General features: G+C 44.3%; 1 protein-coding gene across 12 annotated transcripts in view; it reads left to right on the forward strand.

The window, feature by feature from the left end:
* LOC100118446 overlaps nucleotides 1–15,808 on the forward strand; it is a 117,408-nt gene that overhangs the window by 44,763 nt on the left and 56,837 nt on the right. For 9 of the 12 annotated variants that reach the window (XM_031925810.1, XM_031925814.1, XM_031925820.1 and 6 more), the window contains one exon: nucleotides 6,355–6,408. The exons of the other annotated variants lie outside the window; for them this stretch is intronic. In XM_031925810.1, the coding sequence (XP_031781670.1) occupies nucleotides 6,355–6,408 (54 nt within the window). Of the gene's footprint in view, nucleotides 1–6,354; nucleotides 6,409–15,808 lie in introns of those variants that run through there. 12 annotated transcript variants of the gene reach the window in all.

Here is a 15,808-nt window from a genome sequence, read left to right on the forward strand (position 1 = left end):
TTGATAAGGCTGGAAATCAGATTTCCGGGAAAAATCTGGCCAACGTACTTCAGGTACGTCGAGTGTTCTATCCATATATTCATGGTAGCTCAGCAGTTCTCTCTCTTTCTCTCTCTATCTCCTCGGCTGAAAAACGCGACTTGGCGACAAGGACGCGATCCTGAATCTCGACTGAATTCCAAATGCAGTGTCTCTCTTACGTGTGTATATATGTAGCTGGCTCTCGATCGAATACATCGACAGTGATTCGCTTTGTCCCCCGGTCTACACTGCGCTCTGAGCCTTTTCGCACTCGTCGGCAAAAAGTCCCTTGCCAGAAGAGAACTTATTTTTCTTCTTCTCCTTCTCTCTGTCCGTAATAGACTTTTCGACAATTGGCATTTATATAGATCTTATCCCTGGCTCAACATATTGCTAGAGATGTAACTCTCAATATGCTCGAAAAAACGCTGAGACTGTACTGTGTGTATCGGTATAGAGTCGTTTTTAGACTTGAGAGGATTTGTTCTGCTTTTTCTCCGTGAAATTCGATAGAGCATTCGCTTTTGCGCTTTTTTAAAATTTATTTACTGCTAAATTTAGTATTTTTTAACTATGCAGTAATGTAAATTGTGTTATCCAATAAACCAACGAATATTTTCGCTCGCTTACCTAAAACCGCATGCAATCCATCCCTCTGCAATGCTTATTCGAACGGCTTGTCCACAATAATTATTATCTCATCGCGATTTTTCTCATTTGCATTCACGCCCATAGCAGTAGCCTCGCCAATAATTAGAAACTCCATTTTTCAAAACTGAATTAAATAAACGTCAGTCAAAGAAAAAGTTGGCGCGGTTGTATATAAGATCGGCTAAAAGCAAAGCCTTCAGGTTATTTCATCAAAGTCCAAAAGTTATTCGATCAAGTCTCGCGAGCGTTGCCGGATGAAGGGGAGAGAGAGAGAGAGAGAGAGAGAGAGAGAGAGAGAGAGAGAGAGAGATAGAGAGAGAGAGAGAACTGCAGGAGACATCTGAGCTCATTGACTGCAAATCTTCGTGGTTGTAGAGGGAGACCTACAGCAGTAGCAGCAGCAGCAGCTCAAGAGAAAGTTGAACTATAAAGAGCTTTCATAGCCATACCGGACCACTGAACTTCCCTGAACTGGAGATGAAGTTATCATCACGTGCTTCATTATTCCGTCACTAGCTGTATAGAGCACGCTCAATTTCCGGATCGACTTTGTCTCGCTTTAAAATTGGTCCGAGAGAGGAATTACGCTTATGTTATAATATCATCCCGGAACATCTATCTATCGTTAACCGCGTGTATTCATCGAAACGCGCATTTTACTCTCTACTGCAACGACGCACTTTTTTACTGCTACTCAATTTTTTCCATCTCTGGCGTTCTCCAGCTGACAGCAAGTATGCCTCTGTCCGAATTAAAGTTTGCTTGGTTTCCTCGAGACAAAAACTTTTTTCATCTATACGCGTGTATTCAATTTTCAACTTCTTCGTATTCGTCTGCTCTCTTTTTTCAACGCCGCCTGCCGCAGCAGTCCTCCCGAGAAAATACAAGTTTCCGGGAGTTACATTCGTTCACGGTGAAAAACAGAGAACGCCCGCGCGCGCGCTTTTACGCTCCGTATATCAATTTCGAAAAGTTGCCAAACGTTCAATAAAGAGAAAAAATAACATGCAATAGAAGTTAACGAGACATTTTTTACGAAAACTTGTTTCATAAAGAGGAGCAGCATCATGTTGTATGATAAAAAATGAAAGTGTATAGGCGCGAGAACGGAACCTCTTCAATCATCGCTCTCGGCTCTATAGAAGAGGCTCCTCTCCATTCTGGGCCGCTCTTCCTAAGCCATTCTTCGCCTTCCTATTACACTTTCTTATAACCATCACTTGGAGGCTTTTATTCTATATAATGTCGGCGCTGCGCGAGATAGTAGAGGACAGGGCTTGTCGCGAGCGCGCGTGAGCCCAGCTCGCGACTGGCGCCTGAATAATCAACGAGCTATCATGAATACGCATTAGTCGAGCCATCGAGCAGCGCGCATTATTCACGATAGCACGACGCGGCGGCGAGCCGTGTGACGATCGAATTTTCCGAATCTTCGCGCTCACGCGAGGCTCGCTGATGTCCTCTCTCTTGATGTGAACTCGTCTCTCTCCCTCATCTGTTCCGGGATAGTCGGAAATTCAATTCTCGCTGCAGCCGCGTGCATGTGTGCATTCAAGTTTCTGTCGCGCGTACGCTCGTCTGACTTGCCGTTGATCCGTTCCACTTACAGAATTTCGATAAGCGCTGCACTTTCCTAAATTATAGATATTGTTTATGAATTTTGGATGTATAGTCTAACGTGATTGTCATTTAAATGTGTGCGCTGGTGGGTGAAATGTTGAACGTATTTTGCGGAAATGCGAACAGTTGCTTTAAATGCGCGCATGACGCGGCGCGCGAAACTTTGCCAAAGTGTAATACTGCGAGTCAAAGCTGCTAATGACGGCTTTTGAGAGTCCAACATCAAAGCAGGCCGGAACTGAGGCTTCTTTATTTTATAAAAGTATAACCTACTGTAATTAGCAGGATATGAATTGGCTCTATTTTGCCAGAAGACTATACTTCCACTTTCAACGGTTTACTCTTGTACTGAAATACGACATACAAGCAACCAGTTTAATAGCATAAGCGACCCAAGCAACGGGCTTCATAAGATGTTTTCAGTTTAGCTAATACACTGCTAAACGTACATGATGAGGGAAAATAGGGAAGCGCCTAAGTACCTATGCGCAACCTGTAAGCGTCGCTAGGCGGAGACTTATACTGGAGAGTTCAAGCGCCGGGAGAATAAGGCCAGTCCAAAATTGTTTTATTTTATACGGCAACTAATATGGTTATACTAATATTCTCAGATGGAAAAGGAGATCAAAGATAGCATACGTTATACCCGAATACAATTAACAATGCGTCATCATCTTTTGTCCGCTTCAACTTCAAGCAGTAGACAAATTAATGAACTCAGCGAATTTCAATCAAGAGAAGCTCTCCCAGAAAAGTGATTAAGTTCTCCAGTCTAGTAAATAAAGCCTGCAACTAGCACACACAGGGTAAACGGTGTAGTCAGAGCATTTTCCGGAGACTAGTCTCGGTCTTTGTGCATCGGCAGAGTCACGTCCCTGTTCCGAGCGGGTGTAGCCTCGTTCCACGAAAGGGAAAGCGCTCGCGGTGGAGAAAAAAAAAGAAGAAGGAAAATCCAAAGTCGCGCGCATCGTGGGTGTATACGGGGACGTAGCGACTCGAGAACTCATTATCCGAACTACTTTGTCTCTTGCCCCGCTCACTCTCACTTTTCCCAGCGCGTTGTATGAGGAACGATCCTGTTTATGTCAGCTGCAGAACAAAGTTAATAAAGAACAAGCCTCGCGCCACTGGAGATGATATTCCCCCGGCGCGTTATATGACTTTGCGAAGCACTGAGGCGGCGGCAACGAACCTCAAGTTTCCGAGCTCGAGCATAATACGGGATTATATATTATGCATTTATAAGTTTACGCTCGCTGCTCATCGCCCTGTAATCGCCGGCTGTTTTTCATCCCTCGAGCAGGTCTACGCCTCGTTGCATTGGATGTACCGGATCAGCCTCTTACAAGCCTTAACCCGTGTAACTGCATCCTCCCGTTTAGTGTACAGGATTTTACTGCAACTTTTCTTTGTTTTTATTGCAGAAACGCAATCTCACCTGTATGCGATACATAATTTTGTAATGAAACCCCGAACAAAATAAGAATTAAATCTGTAATCAGCGACAAGACCGAAATCGCTTTTCCCAAAGCCTCGAGGGACAATCGGCGAGAATCAGAATGGAGTTCAGCCCGGAATTGCTCGCACCTACGCTATGCAAAAAATGCGCGCTATTCATGCAGGGGTGGATTAAGATCGATCGCGCGCGCGTGTGTGTACGTGTATCGCGTTTTTTCAGCCGCAGAATTAATGAAGGTATCTCTCCCCAATAGGTGCTGCACGTGCGCGATTTCGCGGCAAATTTAGTGCGTGCCGCAGTCGTAACAGGCCGGAGGAAAGCGAGAGAGCTTGCAAGCTCGCTTGCGGCTTAAATTCTCTCGCCACCAGGCCGATGAAATGTTCGGGGGATTTGGAGCGTGGGGCACGGCGACGGGTCTGCGGTTATCGCGCGAGAAAATCCCACTTTCAAGCGCATGATTCGCGTGACTCTTCGAACGTTTGGGTCGTGATTGATTTTTATGCCTATCGGCCTTACGAGAGGACATTGAATATACTCTTGACCAATATAACATTGCCACTGAAGCAATTGATTATAAAAACAACTGCGGTACCTGTAGAGTTATCCATCAAATTGTCAACGCTGAAAATAAGCAGATCGAGCATGAGCAAATGGCCAGCGCAAGCATGTGTAAGCCAGTCGGCATCTGGTCTATAACCGCTGCACATAATACGCGTGCGAGCAATTGCGCGCGAGGAGAGGAACGAGGTCTCGAGGCACCATCAACTTAACATAATAATAGCAGCCACCTCGAAAGATGTCGGCGGGGGATAACACAGTATTATCTCTCTCCCTCTCTCTCTTCCTCACTCGGGCGCTTTGTGCGCGCGAAACGCGGTCGCGCGACGCGCCATCGCCGCGTTGCGTCGGTATCGATACGCATTATACGCGGTTGGTAACAAGCTCACCATATCCCGCCCGCCCACGTTCGAGCACCGAGATCATTTGCACAAACCGCCGACGGTAAATAGTGGCTAATTATTTGTCACGCTCGAAATATCTTGATTAGCGCGACTCTGTCAACGCTGATGCACAGCCCCCGCTGGGGAATCAATCATATCAGAGCCGGATAAGAGAAGCGGCTTCGCGATATATTCGAACGCAGCGTCGGATCGATTCCGGCGCGAAATTATATGGTTTCTATAAGCGTATAGGTCGATGCTCGTGTGCAACGCGTCGTTGTATAATAATTAATTTTCAAGCACGTTTGCGTATAAACTGATTATAGTCGCGTCAGATCACGGTTGGGGTCGTACACGAACAATTACATTAATTCTACCAGCAAAGGCCTGCGATACAGCGGCTAATCTGACCAGAGCACGTGACTGGTGCTGTCTGTCACCTGCTGTAACTTTGGAGTGTAATTTGATTATCAAATCTCGGTGAACAACTGCCCTGGTTTCGTAGATGTAAATAACGAGTGCCAACAACTCATTAGAGCGTCACGCGCAAAGTTTCAAAACTATACGGAGACGTTTTCTACTGCATTTGAAGATCGCATTCTATATAGCAATACATATAGAATTTTATTTAGTCATACTACCCGCAGTACATATAGTTCGGCGTTGATAAATTCAAAACGTTAGCACCTCGTGATCTCAGAGGATCGCTTTAACAAGCGTTGAAAAAAGCGACAAAGATTTTTGACGCCCAAATCGGAAGCGGGAAAATTTAACGACGTCTAAAATCGAGTTTAACGACGCGTAAGAAGTGCCTTTAAAAAAAAAGACACCGGAGGGGTATAAGCGACAGCGCACGGGTCGAACAAAGCATAATTATTCTCCGGCAGAAAGACACGCGCGCGCGGCAGAGAGTCGGCGCAGTGGAAGTACCAATTGTAGAAATTAAATACTCCTCCGGAGTTTCCAACGAGCACTCGAGAAAATTACGACGAGTCGCCGAGTGAATGAGTCAACGACACACACATGAGTTCCGAGTGCTAGACATTGTTTCTTTGCAGCGCAGACCTATATGTATACCTATATAGGTGTGTAAGCTCGCGCAGAGTTTATACGATTCGGACCGCGTGTTCTAAACATCCTCGTTTCGAGGACGGATGTATATGTATGCGCGAATGTATAGGTGGCTAAAGCTTCCGCTTTATTGGCACTTCGCGTCCTCTCAATCTCCCGTGGCTCTGCGCAGCCCAGACCAAACTCCCAATCTTCTTTGCGCCACAATTCCCGAGGCGCGGCCGAGCCCAATGTCTTCGTTAGGGATGCTTTTACTGCGCTGCTTTAGAGCTTACGGACTTTTATTGGCGATCTTTGACGCTGCGCGCGGAACGTTCAGCCGCATCGATCGCTTTCGGTAACTGAAAATGACTGAACATGCGTTGGAAGCTATGGGAGATTGGAATTTTTGGGAGGGCTGTTATTTTAATGTAAAATGTTTGTTGGCTTGGATCGAGATCAACGTTTATACTAATTTATGAAATGTACCCCATTTGGCTTGATTAAATATTACAATATGAACTGCTACTTTTTAACTAATCAAAGTATCGATTTATATCCATATATATGCAAAATCTAATACGTGTCCTTTGTATTCGTCGTTTTTCTTAGGTGTCTGAGGCCTCCTTTTCCCTTAGCTGTGTTTTTTCGCAACTTTTCCCAAAGGTAAGGAGACATCTAACATTCAAGAGTGAAACCGTAATTATGATATGCATCTTTTTAGTTATTCGAGAATTGTGATTGAGCCGAGTATTTAGAAACCGAGAAAGGGCATAGAATATGGTGTGACCAGTGTAGTAACAGTATCCATGATGCCCTTTTGACGGTAGAATAAATAGGGTATTTGTTTGAGTAACTGTGTTCATATTTACTTTCTGCACATAAGACTAACAAAAAAACTACAAAAGCGAGTTTATAGTCGTTGTATAGTAGACCTATATTTCGAGGAAGTGAATCAAAATAATCTCACAGTTTAATCTGCATCTGTTTGGGGTTTTCATATGACAAACACAAACGCACACAGCATGTTTATACACGATAAATCAATTCCACGAGCTGGGATTCAAATTTTGTTCAAACCCGCCGAGAGTCACACGCACGCATATCATACTCACAAACTGCATCGTATATGGACCTTTATTTTTCTGCATGTTCTCAAAATTTATCGCATCCTTGTTAAATAGCACGTTTCTGCATGCTTTTTTCCGCACAAAAAAGTCATCCAACTGCAATCAACTCTGAGGCGAAAGGGCGCGAACTGAGTCACGCGTTTTGACGTCCATCTATCTCCCCGTTCGAATAATAATCGTGTGCTCTCCACAGCTGTACTGATACACGAGCTATACGCGGAGCATGGAGGAACTGCGCATAAAAGCGACCAAGCGCTTCACGGCCGAACGATAACGACGCGGACAACGTGTCGGCGACTCTCGTAATAAAATCTCCGGGCGGCTACTATGGAAACGGCAATTAATATGCCTACCGCGCAACCAGCCGCTGCCGGAAGTCGTGTGGGAGATAGAGAAGTCGTGAGTGCATATACTCTCTGTCTCTCTCCATTGCAACCGATACGGTTCCTTTCACGTGGAATACATACCAGCATAGATCTTTTCTGCGTATTTTTTTGTGTGCGCCAAACTTGTGTCTCTTTTTCGACGTTATGTATACACAAAGCAATACGTTTTCGATCCGATGGTTGTAAAATATTTATCAGCGAGTGTGTGTGCGCGCGCGCGCGTGTGTGTGTGTGTAAAAATGCAGGATAGAGCGTACCGCGGCTCATCCTGCATCATTCGTATATGATCCGCAGTCGTGTTTCACGTGCGAGTTAGCCGTGTTGTAAAATTTATGTTCGTGATTTTTTTACTCGCGACGACCATAAACGATGACGAGATACGTTCGTGGATCGTGGAACGGAGACGAATAAAGAGAGGTGCATAAAAATATGAATAGAATTAAGCGATACTGGATCCGTTTCGCAGTATATATATTCGTATAAGAAATGCTCGCCCAGCGAGTGCTTGAAGTTGTCAGAGGAGAGTCGAGTTGATACAGAGGAGACGGCGGCGGCTGGCTTTGGAGTTTCGTGCGCGGAACATGAAAAAGAAAAATATACCAAGAGGGAAAATGCCTGTCAGGTATATAGTGTCAATGCGAGGCGTCATTTCCATATCTTATGCGCTTTACTGCCTTCTCGTCTATACATTTTTTACTACCTCTTCTCCCTTTTTCTCGCATTTATGAAACTTTCAGCTACGCGTCTCGCATCTCCGGGCGTCGATGTGCGATTTTAATTTGCACTTTCGAAAAATAATGTGTACATTTTTCTCTCTCCCATCATGAAACTATATAATGGAGTACAAAAGCTGTTTTGCATTACAAATCGTAGTATTTTTCACCCAAACGCTTTTTGGCATGTTTCAATATCACGGCTGCGTAATACAAGCCCGTTATTATATATTTTCTTTTTCATATACGTTATACGTAGTACGTTCTTTTTACGCTCGACAGCGCTGCTCTTACCAACTCACGGAGAGAGATAACTTTCTACAAGCACGTCGTCGGACTATTTTTAGCAATAACCCAAAATCGTTCCCTCTCGAACCGAAAAAGCGTCGCTTAAAACGCGAACAACAGTACCAGCACAAACGTGCTTTTTCATGTAAACAAAAGTAAGAAAAAAAAAACACGAAGAGAAGCACTCGTTTCGCAAGCGGTAAAAAAACACACACACATTCTCGCCGAAAGTGCCCTCAAAAAATGCAAACTCTCGAGAAGTCAGCGCCGTTAGGGCTATATACGAAACGCGAAAAGGCAGAGCGCGGCGCAGGAGCCTCGCGGGCGCATTCTCTCTTAGCGTGCGCGAGATATCCAGGCGCGAGTATGCACGTCCGTTAGGCACGTGACGCAGCTGTGAAAAATCCTGGAGCTAGCGGGAGAAAGAGAGAGAGAGAGAGAGAGAGAGAGAGAGAGAGAGAGAGAGAGAGAGAGAGAGAGAGAGAGAGAGAGAGAGAGAGAGAGAGAGAGAGAGAGAGAGAGAGAGAGAGAGAGAATGGAGCGGAAGAGTCGGATCCGGGAATTTTTCAAACTGGCAATTTTCCCGTCACGCCGCGAATTCTCTCCATATAATGGCCAAACGTATACCTATAGACGCTGCACGCGCAAGTGTACGTCGAGAAGAGGAAGAGGGGGAGAGATAGAGAGAAAAAAAGGGGGAAGCTGCTGCGCATCGCACACGTGTGCAAAGTGTCTCGCGCGCGCTGGCAGATTTTCAATTCGAAGAGCTGACTGCTTGACGCGTTCGTAAACAGAAACATCCGCGACAAATGAACTCGCGTCGCGTATAGCGAGTTCTTGAGGGGTAGGTACTTTTTAAAGCCGAACGAACGAGACGCTCGGGTTTATAATAAAGCTGCGAAAGGAAATTCCGGCGATTTTTTATGCCAGTCGACTGTGTGCACACGCGATCGACGACATCTTGATTATTATTGTTATACGCGTAGTTTCCACCTGCTACGATTTTCTGATGTAATCGCCACTGCGACGATACGGATGAAAAAATTTCAAAGCTCTCGCCATGTTCGCGTGCTCACGTGTGCAAAAGCTTCGCCGAAATAGTTTCCGATGAAATCCGCCGAATGATACACGTGCGAGAATGAATGAGCTATATTGAGATACGCATAAACAAAGATGCAGTAGCTGGAATCCTGAGCATAGGGATTTGCATGCTTGCTTGGCTTCGACGACATCAGGCGCGAGAGGAGCGGCTGGGAGAGAGAGAGAGAGAGAGAGAGGCAGAGAGTTGAGTTGAGTTCGGCTGAGTGCGCTCAACACAGCGCGCGTGCACGGTCGGAAGCCAGAGGCGAACGTCAGATAAAGTAGGAAATCCAGATTTTATATAGTATATGGAGCCGAGACCTCTCTGGATTCGACGTGGATCCCATTCCTTTCACCTTGTCTCTCTTGCTCGCTCTATCTGTTCTCTCTCTCCCTCTCTCTCTCTCTCTCTCTCTCTCTCTCTCTCTCTCTCTCTCTCTCTCTCTCTCTTTCGGTACATTGCTTCGCGTTACTTGGTGCACGAAATATGCTGCCTCACTTATCGCTGCTTCTACTTTTTTCCTATTCATTTCCTCGTCTATTTATCTCTTTCTATACAAATAATAAGCTTTGGTTTTTTTCCTTTTTGTCTTTGTCATTTCCTAATTGTCTTTGCTGAATCTTTTATCTCCTCGTTGATTACATTTCCTGCTCTGCTCGGATGAGAGATAGCCGAGCTTCGCACATGAACTTGAATGCATGAACAGCGAAATTACAAATTACACGTGGCACATATTTACATAAGCACGAGAGGATCGGAAAACGATTTCGCCCCAAACTAAACTTTCGCCTCTCCCTTTTTTCTCAACATACCTTTTTCTAGCGACGGTTCCATCCGATGCAGCACTAGCTCCATTCGATATCGCTGTGTGTCTTTCCCTGTACTCGGGTCCGGGGAGTCGGTCGATTGACGTATTGATTCTCCCAAGGCGTTGCAGTGTGGCCTTCCCCCCGTGGATGTCGACGCGCGCAAAAGTCCTGCGGGGTCGTTTCGTGCTTTGCGAGTTTGCGCGAGCGATACACACAACTCACAAGTTCGCCGAAAGTGCATGTGTGTGTGTGAGTACGAGAGAAGCGTGTACACCTATTTTATATACGGCTTTTTACAAACACGTATAGCTGCAGTTCTGTGACGGAAGAGGATAGTTATAGTATTTGGAAAGAAGACTTTATAGAACAAAGTATCGCTGAAGTATTATTTTTGCGATGACGATGGGGTGATGGTCACGAAAGTACAAGCGCAAAATTAAGATCAACAGCGCGTGAACTCGACTACGGTATTGCTCGAGTTTTATTCGTAGGATGTCTGTACCGTTAGAAAAGAAAATACAACTAATATCAAAAAGAGTACTCGAAGTGGGTGAATCTGCCTGTGCCATCTGTGCGATGTATATCTTTCCCGTCATTTTGGTATAAAGGCACTCCTGTATAGGTCAGCAGACAAGAAAAAGAACTAGATAGCTAGAAGAAAAATCGGAGCCATTCAAAAGAACGAAATAAAATTACACATTTATCATCGACGTGGAAGCTATGTCGATTAAACTCTAATAGAATCTCTCATACACTTGGTCGCACTTGAAACTTGATTTTATCTACGGGAGCAATTATCGCCGAATCGCTCACTTTCTTCCGCGCACATAGAGCTTTAGTTATATTGTTCGATTTCAAAGCGACTCTGCTATTTCCTACTTTATATCGAGCAAACTGGGCTCCTAAAACAAGCTCGGATCTATTCACAGCGCGTCTCAAGAATGTTATAAGCGAGGGATAAACCGAGAGAGAGACGAGCGCTCGGTGAAGTCGATTTTGGTCATGCGTACATAGTACGAGGCCATAAAAGAGCAGTTTTATTCTCGAGCATGCACGCGGTGTATAAGTATCGTAGCGAGGGCGATTTTCAGCTATTCCAGGAGCCGAAATACTCGGAAACTTGCAGAGCTTGAATATTGGCTAGCGCGCGCCACGATGGCGGCTTTCGAGAGCGCAAATATTGAGGGAATGAGCTCGATGCTGCGCGCCGCGCGATGATCGATAAGGCTCTTTAAAGTCGATGATTGGAAGGTCGGCTCTGGCGGGGAGAGAAAAAGTTTCCTTATTGAATTTTTACTCGTGGCTTATGATTGCTCGCTTCCAATTGAAATCTTGAAGAGTGTAAGAGATATAGAGAGAGAGAGAGTTTCGCTTTATTAAAATAATCGAATGCTTTTTATTTTCGTGATGCTGATCGATAGCTAGCGCTGTCTCTCGAGTTTTGTCAAAAATTTTTCGTTGAAATCGTACGATATAACTATTACGAGAGATCATAGACTTTAAATTATATTATTATTAACATCGCATTGTTAGCGGTTTGAATTGAAAATCGGCTCTCTGCAACTAATACATATTTTGCAACGATTCGAGAAATATTAAAACGCATTTCTGCAGTATAAACCGCTTTCCGCGAGCGAATTAGCAATCTACTTTGCCAACTTTAGCCATTACAACTTTTGCACAACTTGTCATCGTAGATAAACAAACTTAGATTTACTGTCAATTAGTATCCCGCGGTCTGAAATTACATTGCCCATACACGGTAAATTTGAATCGGACAACCGCGCCGTATTACTACCCTTTTTTTTATCTACACAACACAGAGAATTGTAGCGGTGCATTTCGCGAACTAGTTCAAGTCGGCAAGCCCGAATCAATCGACTTTCATTTCAATGCTATTATATAATTCGCAGCCGATTGTGCCCAATCGTCATAATAATGCTCCTCTCGGCAAAATCCTCTATATCTCGAATACTTATCGCCGGGGAGTACTATTAGCCTGCAGCCAATTGTATTTGAATATTAAATCATTCGACGATTGCACTCTCCCTCTCGACGGCCTGTTATACACAAAGGCGCGTTGTGGAATTCATGAAAAACAGCACGTGCTACCGCATCAAAAGCCTCGACGCCGCGAGTTATAGTATAAGTGACAGTGTATAGAGAGAATGCGCCGCGCTTTCTCGTGTCACGACGAAGATTTTTCTCGCGGCTGAAGTTTTCGCTGATCGCGCGTGGAATTCGCGCCGGGGACTGATTTTTCACTCGCACGAGCGCGCGCGCCTCGAATAAACGTCGCGAGACAGGAGCGTTTTTCAATTTACCGCTTCAACAGGTAGCCTCTGGCATGGAGCGCGAGACTGTCTGACACTTTGACCGACGGGATCATGCGAAATTCGAAGACTTTCTGGCTGTAGCCTGGAAAGTGTGCTATATGCTCTGAAGGGTTTGCGATAGGAGATTGTGAAAAGGCTGCGCAGATTGCATTAATTCGTGAAGGTTAAGATTGGTTATGAAAATCGCTCCGACGTCGGCGGACGACGGATTATTGACGTGTTCGAGGATTTATTACGCGATCGAGAAAAATTACGAGGATATATGCGCTGACTAATATATCAATTTTACCTATATCAGTAGAAGATGCTATGAATGAAGTAATGAAACGACACGTCGAGCTAGTAGATAATGTCAGAGTTCGGTCAAACGCGTGACACGCCACTTTGGCTAAAAGGAACACAGTATATAACGTGTCGAGATTTAGGCTGTCGTACATTTTTAAAATCAATCCGGATAAGTACCTCGAATATAGACCCGCATAACTAGACATCAGTATTCAGCTCAAAGCCGTCGAGCCGCACAGTCTTATCCACGCGAGAAGTTCACGTCACTGCACGAATGAATGAATCCAGAAACGATCTCCCTCGTATACCATGCAACAATGCCGTATTATAAATATCAAATTACGCAAGCCTCATAAAAAGTGCGCAGCTCGCCGTGATACATCACAGGACGCAGTTAGCGTCTCGAAAATTATACGACGCAACGGGGAATATCCTCTCCGCGCGCCCCAGCTTTGTCGCGGGTATTATAAATATTCTCGCAATTAAATCCCGTCGTTTTCGTCATTAAAAAGGCATTATACACGGCGGCGTAATGAATATTAATGAACAAGCCGCGAGCTTCGAAACTTGCCTTGCGCTTTTTCGCGCATTCGTTTGGCGACTTTGTCACGTAAACCGTAGCTGCTGCAAATGAAGTCCCTACTGCACACAGATGCTTCGAAAGACGCGACGCCAGTTGCTGCTGCTGCTGCTTCGTAGTCCGTCGGCATGTGTCTCTTGCGGCTGGCCGCTCTTGCAAACTAATTTCTGGACGCTATCCAGCATCAGGCCACGGAATATCGCCGCAATGTTATTCAGGCTCTCCTATGTACAGCCAGTCGAGACGGGCTTTTTGCTTCGAGGAAAGTTGGTCCGTTGTCGCGCACGCGGTGCGCGCGCGGCCGAAAGTATTTCGAGGATCCGTGTGCTGCTTGTCGGCGACGCTGTACTCTCGTGTAAATTTTGCGGCTTACTATTGACTGCGTTATGGCTTTCGTCTTTTGCTGTGCGACTTTTTCTTATTTTGTCATCAGACATTTAATTTGGACGTGGTAACGTGTAAATCAGAGATAATGAAGACGAGATTGCTATTTCGTTGAAGTTTGGCATGTTATCAATCGTATATTATTGAATTAGCTTTAGCATACATATTCGTCATAAATTTTCAAAATATTTTCAAAGCTCAGCTTAAATGAAAATCCCCAAAATAATTTAAGCGATTCAGGATATCCAGGTCAAGCGCTTTTTAAAGTTTCGTGAACAAGTCATCGAAGAGAGATCATTCAATAATGATGATCCTCTATTTTAAAAGTAGATATTCGGAAAATTCGTACTATCTCACGATTAAGCGTGGATTAACCGAAGATCCAGCCGATATAACTATATGCATGTACCTGCACATGTCCATATACGCAAACGCGCACAGGAAACGTGATTCTCACCGAGATTGCGTTCAATTTATAGCTCGGCTGCAAGTCCTCTCAAATGAGTTCTCGAGCACTCTGAGCTACTGTGTCGATTAAATTGCATTGCGGGAAATTGATTTTCCACTAAACACCTCAAAGGTAATTAAGTTCTTGTAATTCAATATCGGCACTGAGCTTTAAATTGTTCTCAAGCAAAACGCGCGAAACCAATCAAGTGGTTTTAAGTCTAAGTATTGCTCGACGCTGCGCTAAAATATGTAATCAGAGGCCGTGTTGTCGCTACATCTATAATGAGACGAGAATAAACAAAGCAGAAATACGCTATACAGCGCAACAGTAGTAAAAATTTTTCCAAAAATACAATCTCGCTGATATGCTTCGGTTATTAATTGTCCGTCCCGCACACACACACACATATGTACACATCAGTGTACACAGCCAGTCGGTATAAGTAATGGATTAATCAAGTCTCGACGAAGAGAATTAGGACACGCGTACTCGGTTTTTGCCGAGAGCAAGGGCTCTCATGTCGTCGCGCTGTACATGTGGTCGTATAATTTTCGCGGATAAGAGATACTATGCCCGCTCGCGCGGTTATGGAGGACGTGCGCGCAAAGCGTGATTACGCGGATTTACGAGGAGACTGTAAAGAGTCGGATACTCGGCCGGGAGTCTCGATTTACAGGATTGTTAATTTAATACGGGCTATCGAGTACATCCTAACCGTAAAGTATTGATATACGGGTTATCGATAATTCTCGTCGCGCGATTTCGTTTAGGATTGCGATTTATTGATATAGTGTCTTACATACTGCTTGTATGTGTATGTAGTTGAATCGTTAATTGGATAGTACCTCGAAGACGGTTTTCAAAAGATCAGAACACTGGTATGGTACTGTTTAATTTCAGTTGCAGCATTGCAATGTCAACAATGTTATTTTTTCTAAAACAGCAAACTACAATTAAACAGAGAGACACATTGTGTTTTTGAAAATCGTCTGTATTATGTCTCAGGCAGTTTCAACATGAGCGGGTTAAGCAGGCCTAAGACAAGGCAGTTTTAGTATAGGTACTACTTTGTTATTTATATGCAGTGTGCGTGCATCAAAATGATAAGGAAAATAGAAAAGCGCCCATGCGCCGTATATATATATATATATATATATATATATATATATATATATATATATATATATAATCTCGGGAAGTAAGGCTTTTGCAATAAAATCGAATCGCGTAAAACTATTCATGCAAATGGCACAAATGCGCCCATTATAAAAGTTCGACTAAAAATAAAAACCCCGCGATAAATCTCCTATTCCGAGAGGCTCGATTCCGTCCCACAGCGCCCGTCGATCGATAATTGTATTAATAGACAAGCCAAATTGACACTTGCTCTGAGGAAAATTCGTATCTCCCTCCCGCTCTATCTGACGAACGCCGTGAGATCCCTTGAACCGTGTATATATATATATATTTGAAGTATCGATTAAAAATACTCACGACACGTTTGGTCTCGCAAGCTTTTCTCGGTTCAATTTCAACCTCCTTATTTATTTAGCATTCACGCAGGTACTCGACTTTGTCCGATTTACCGTTCGCATTAATAATTCTTTTTCCTGCAGCAGATCT

The sequence above is a fragment of the Nasonia vitripennis genome (genome assembly GCF_009193385.2).
Source record: "Nasonia vitripennis strain AsymCx chromosome 3 unlocalized genomic scaffold, Nvit_psr_1.1 chr3_random0004, whole genome shotgun sequence".
NCBI classification, from domain to species: Eukaryota; Metazoa; Arthropoda; class Insecta; order Hymenoptera; family Pteromalidae; genus Nasonia; species Nasonia vitripennis.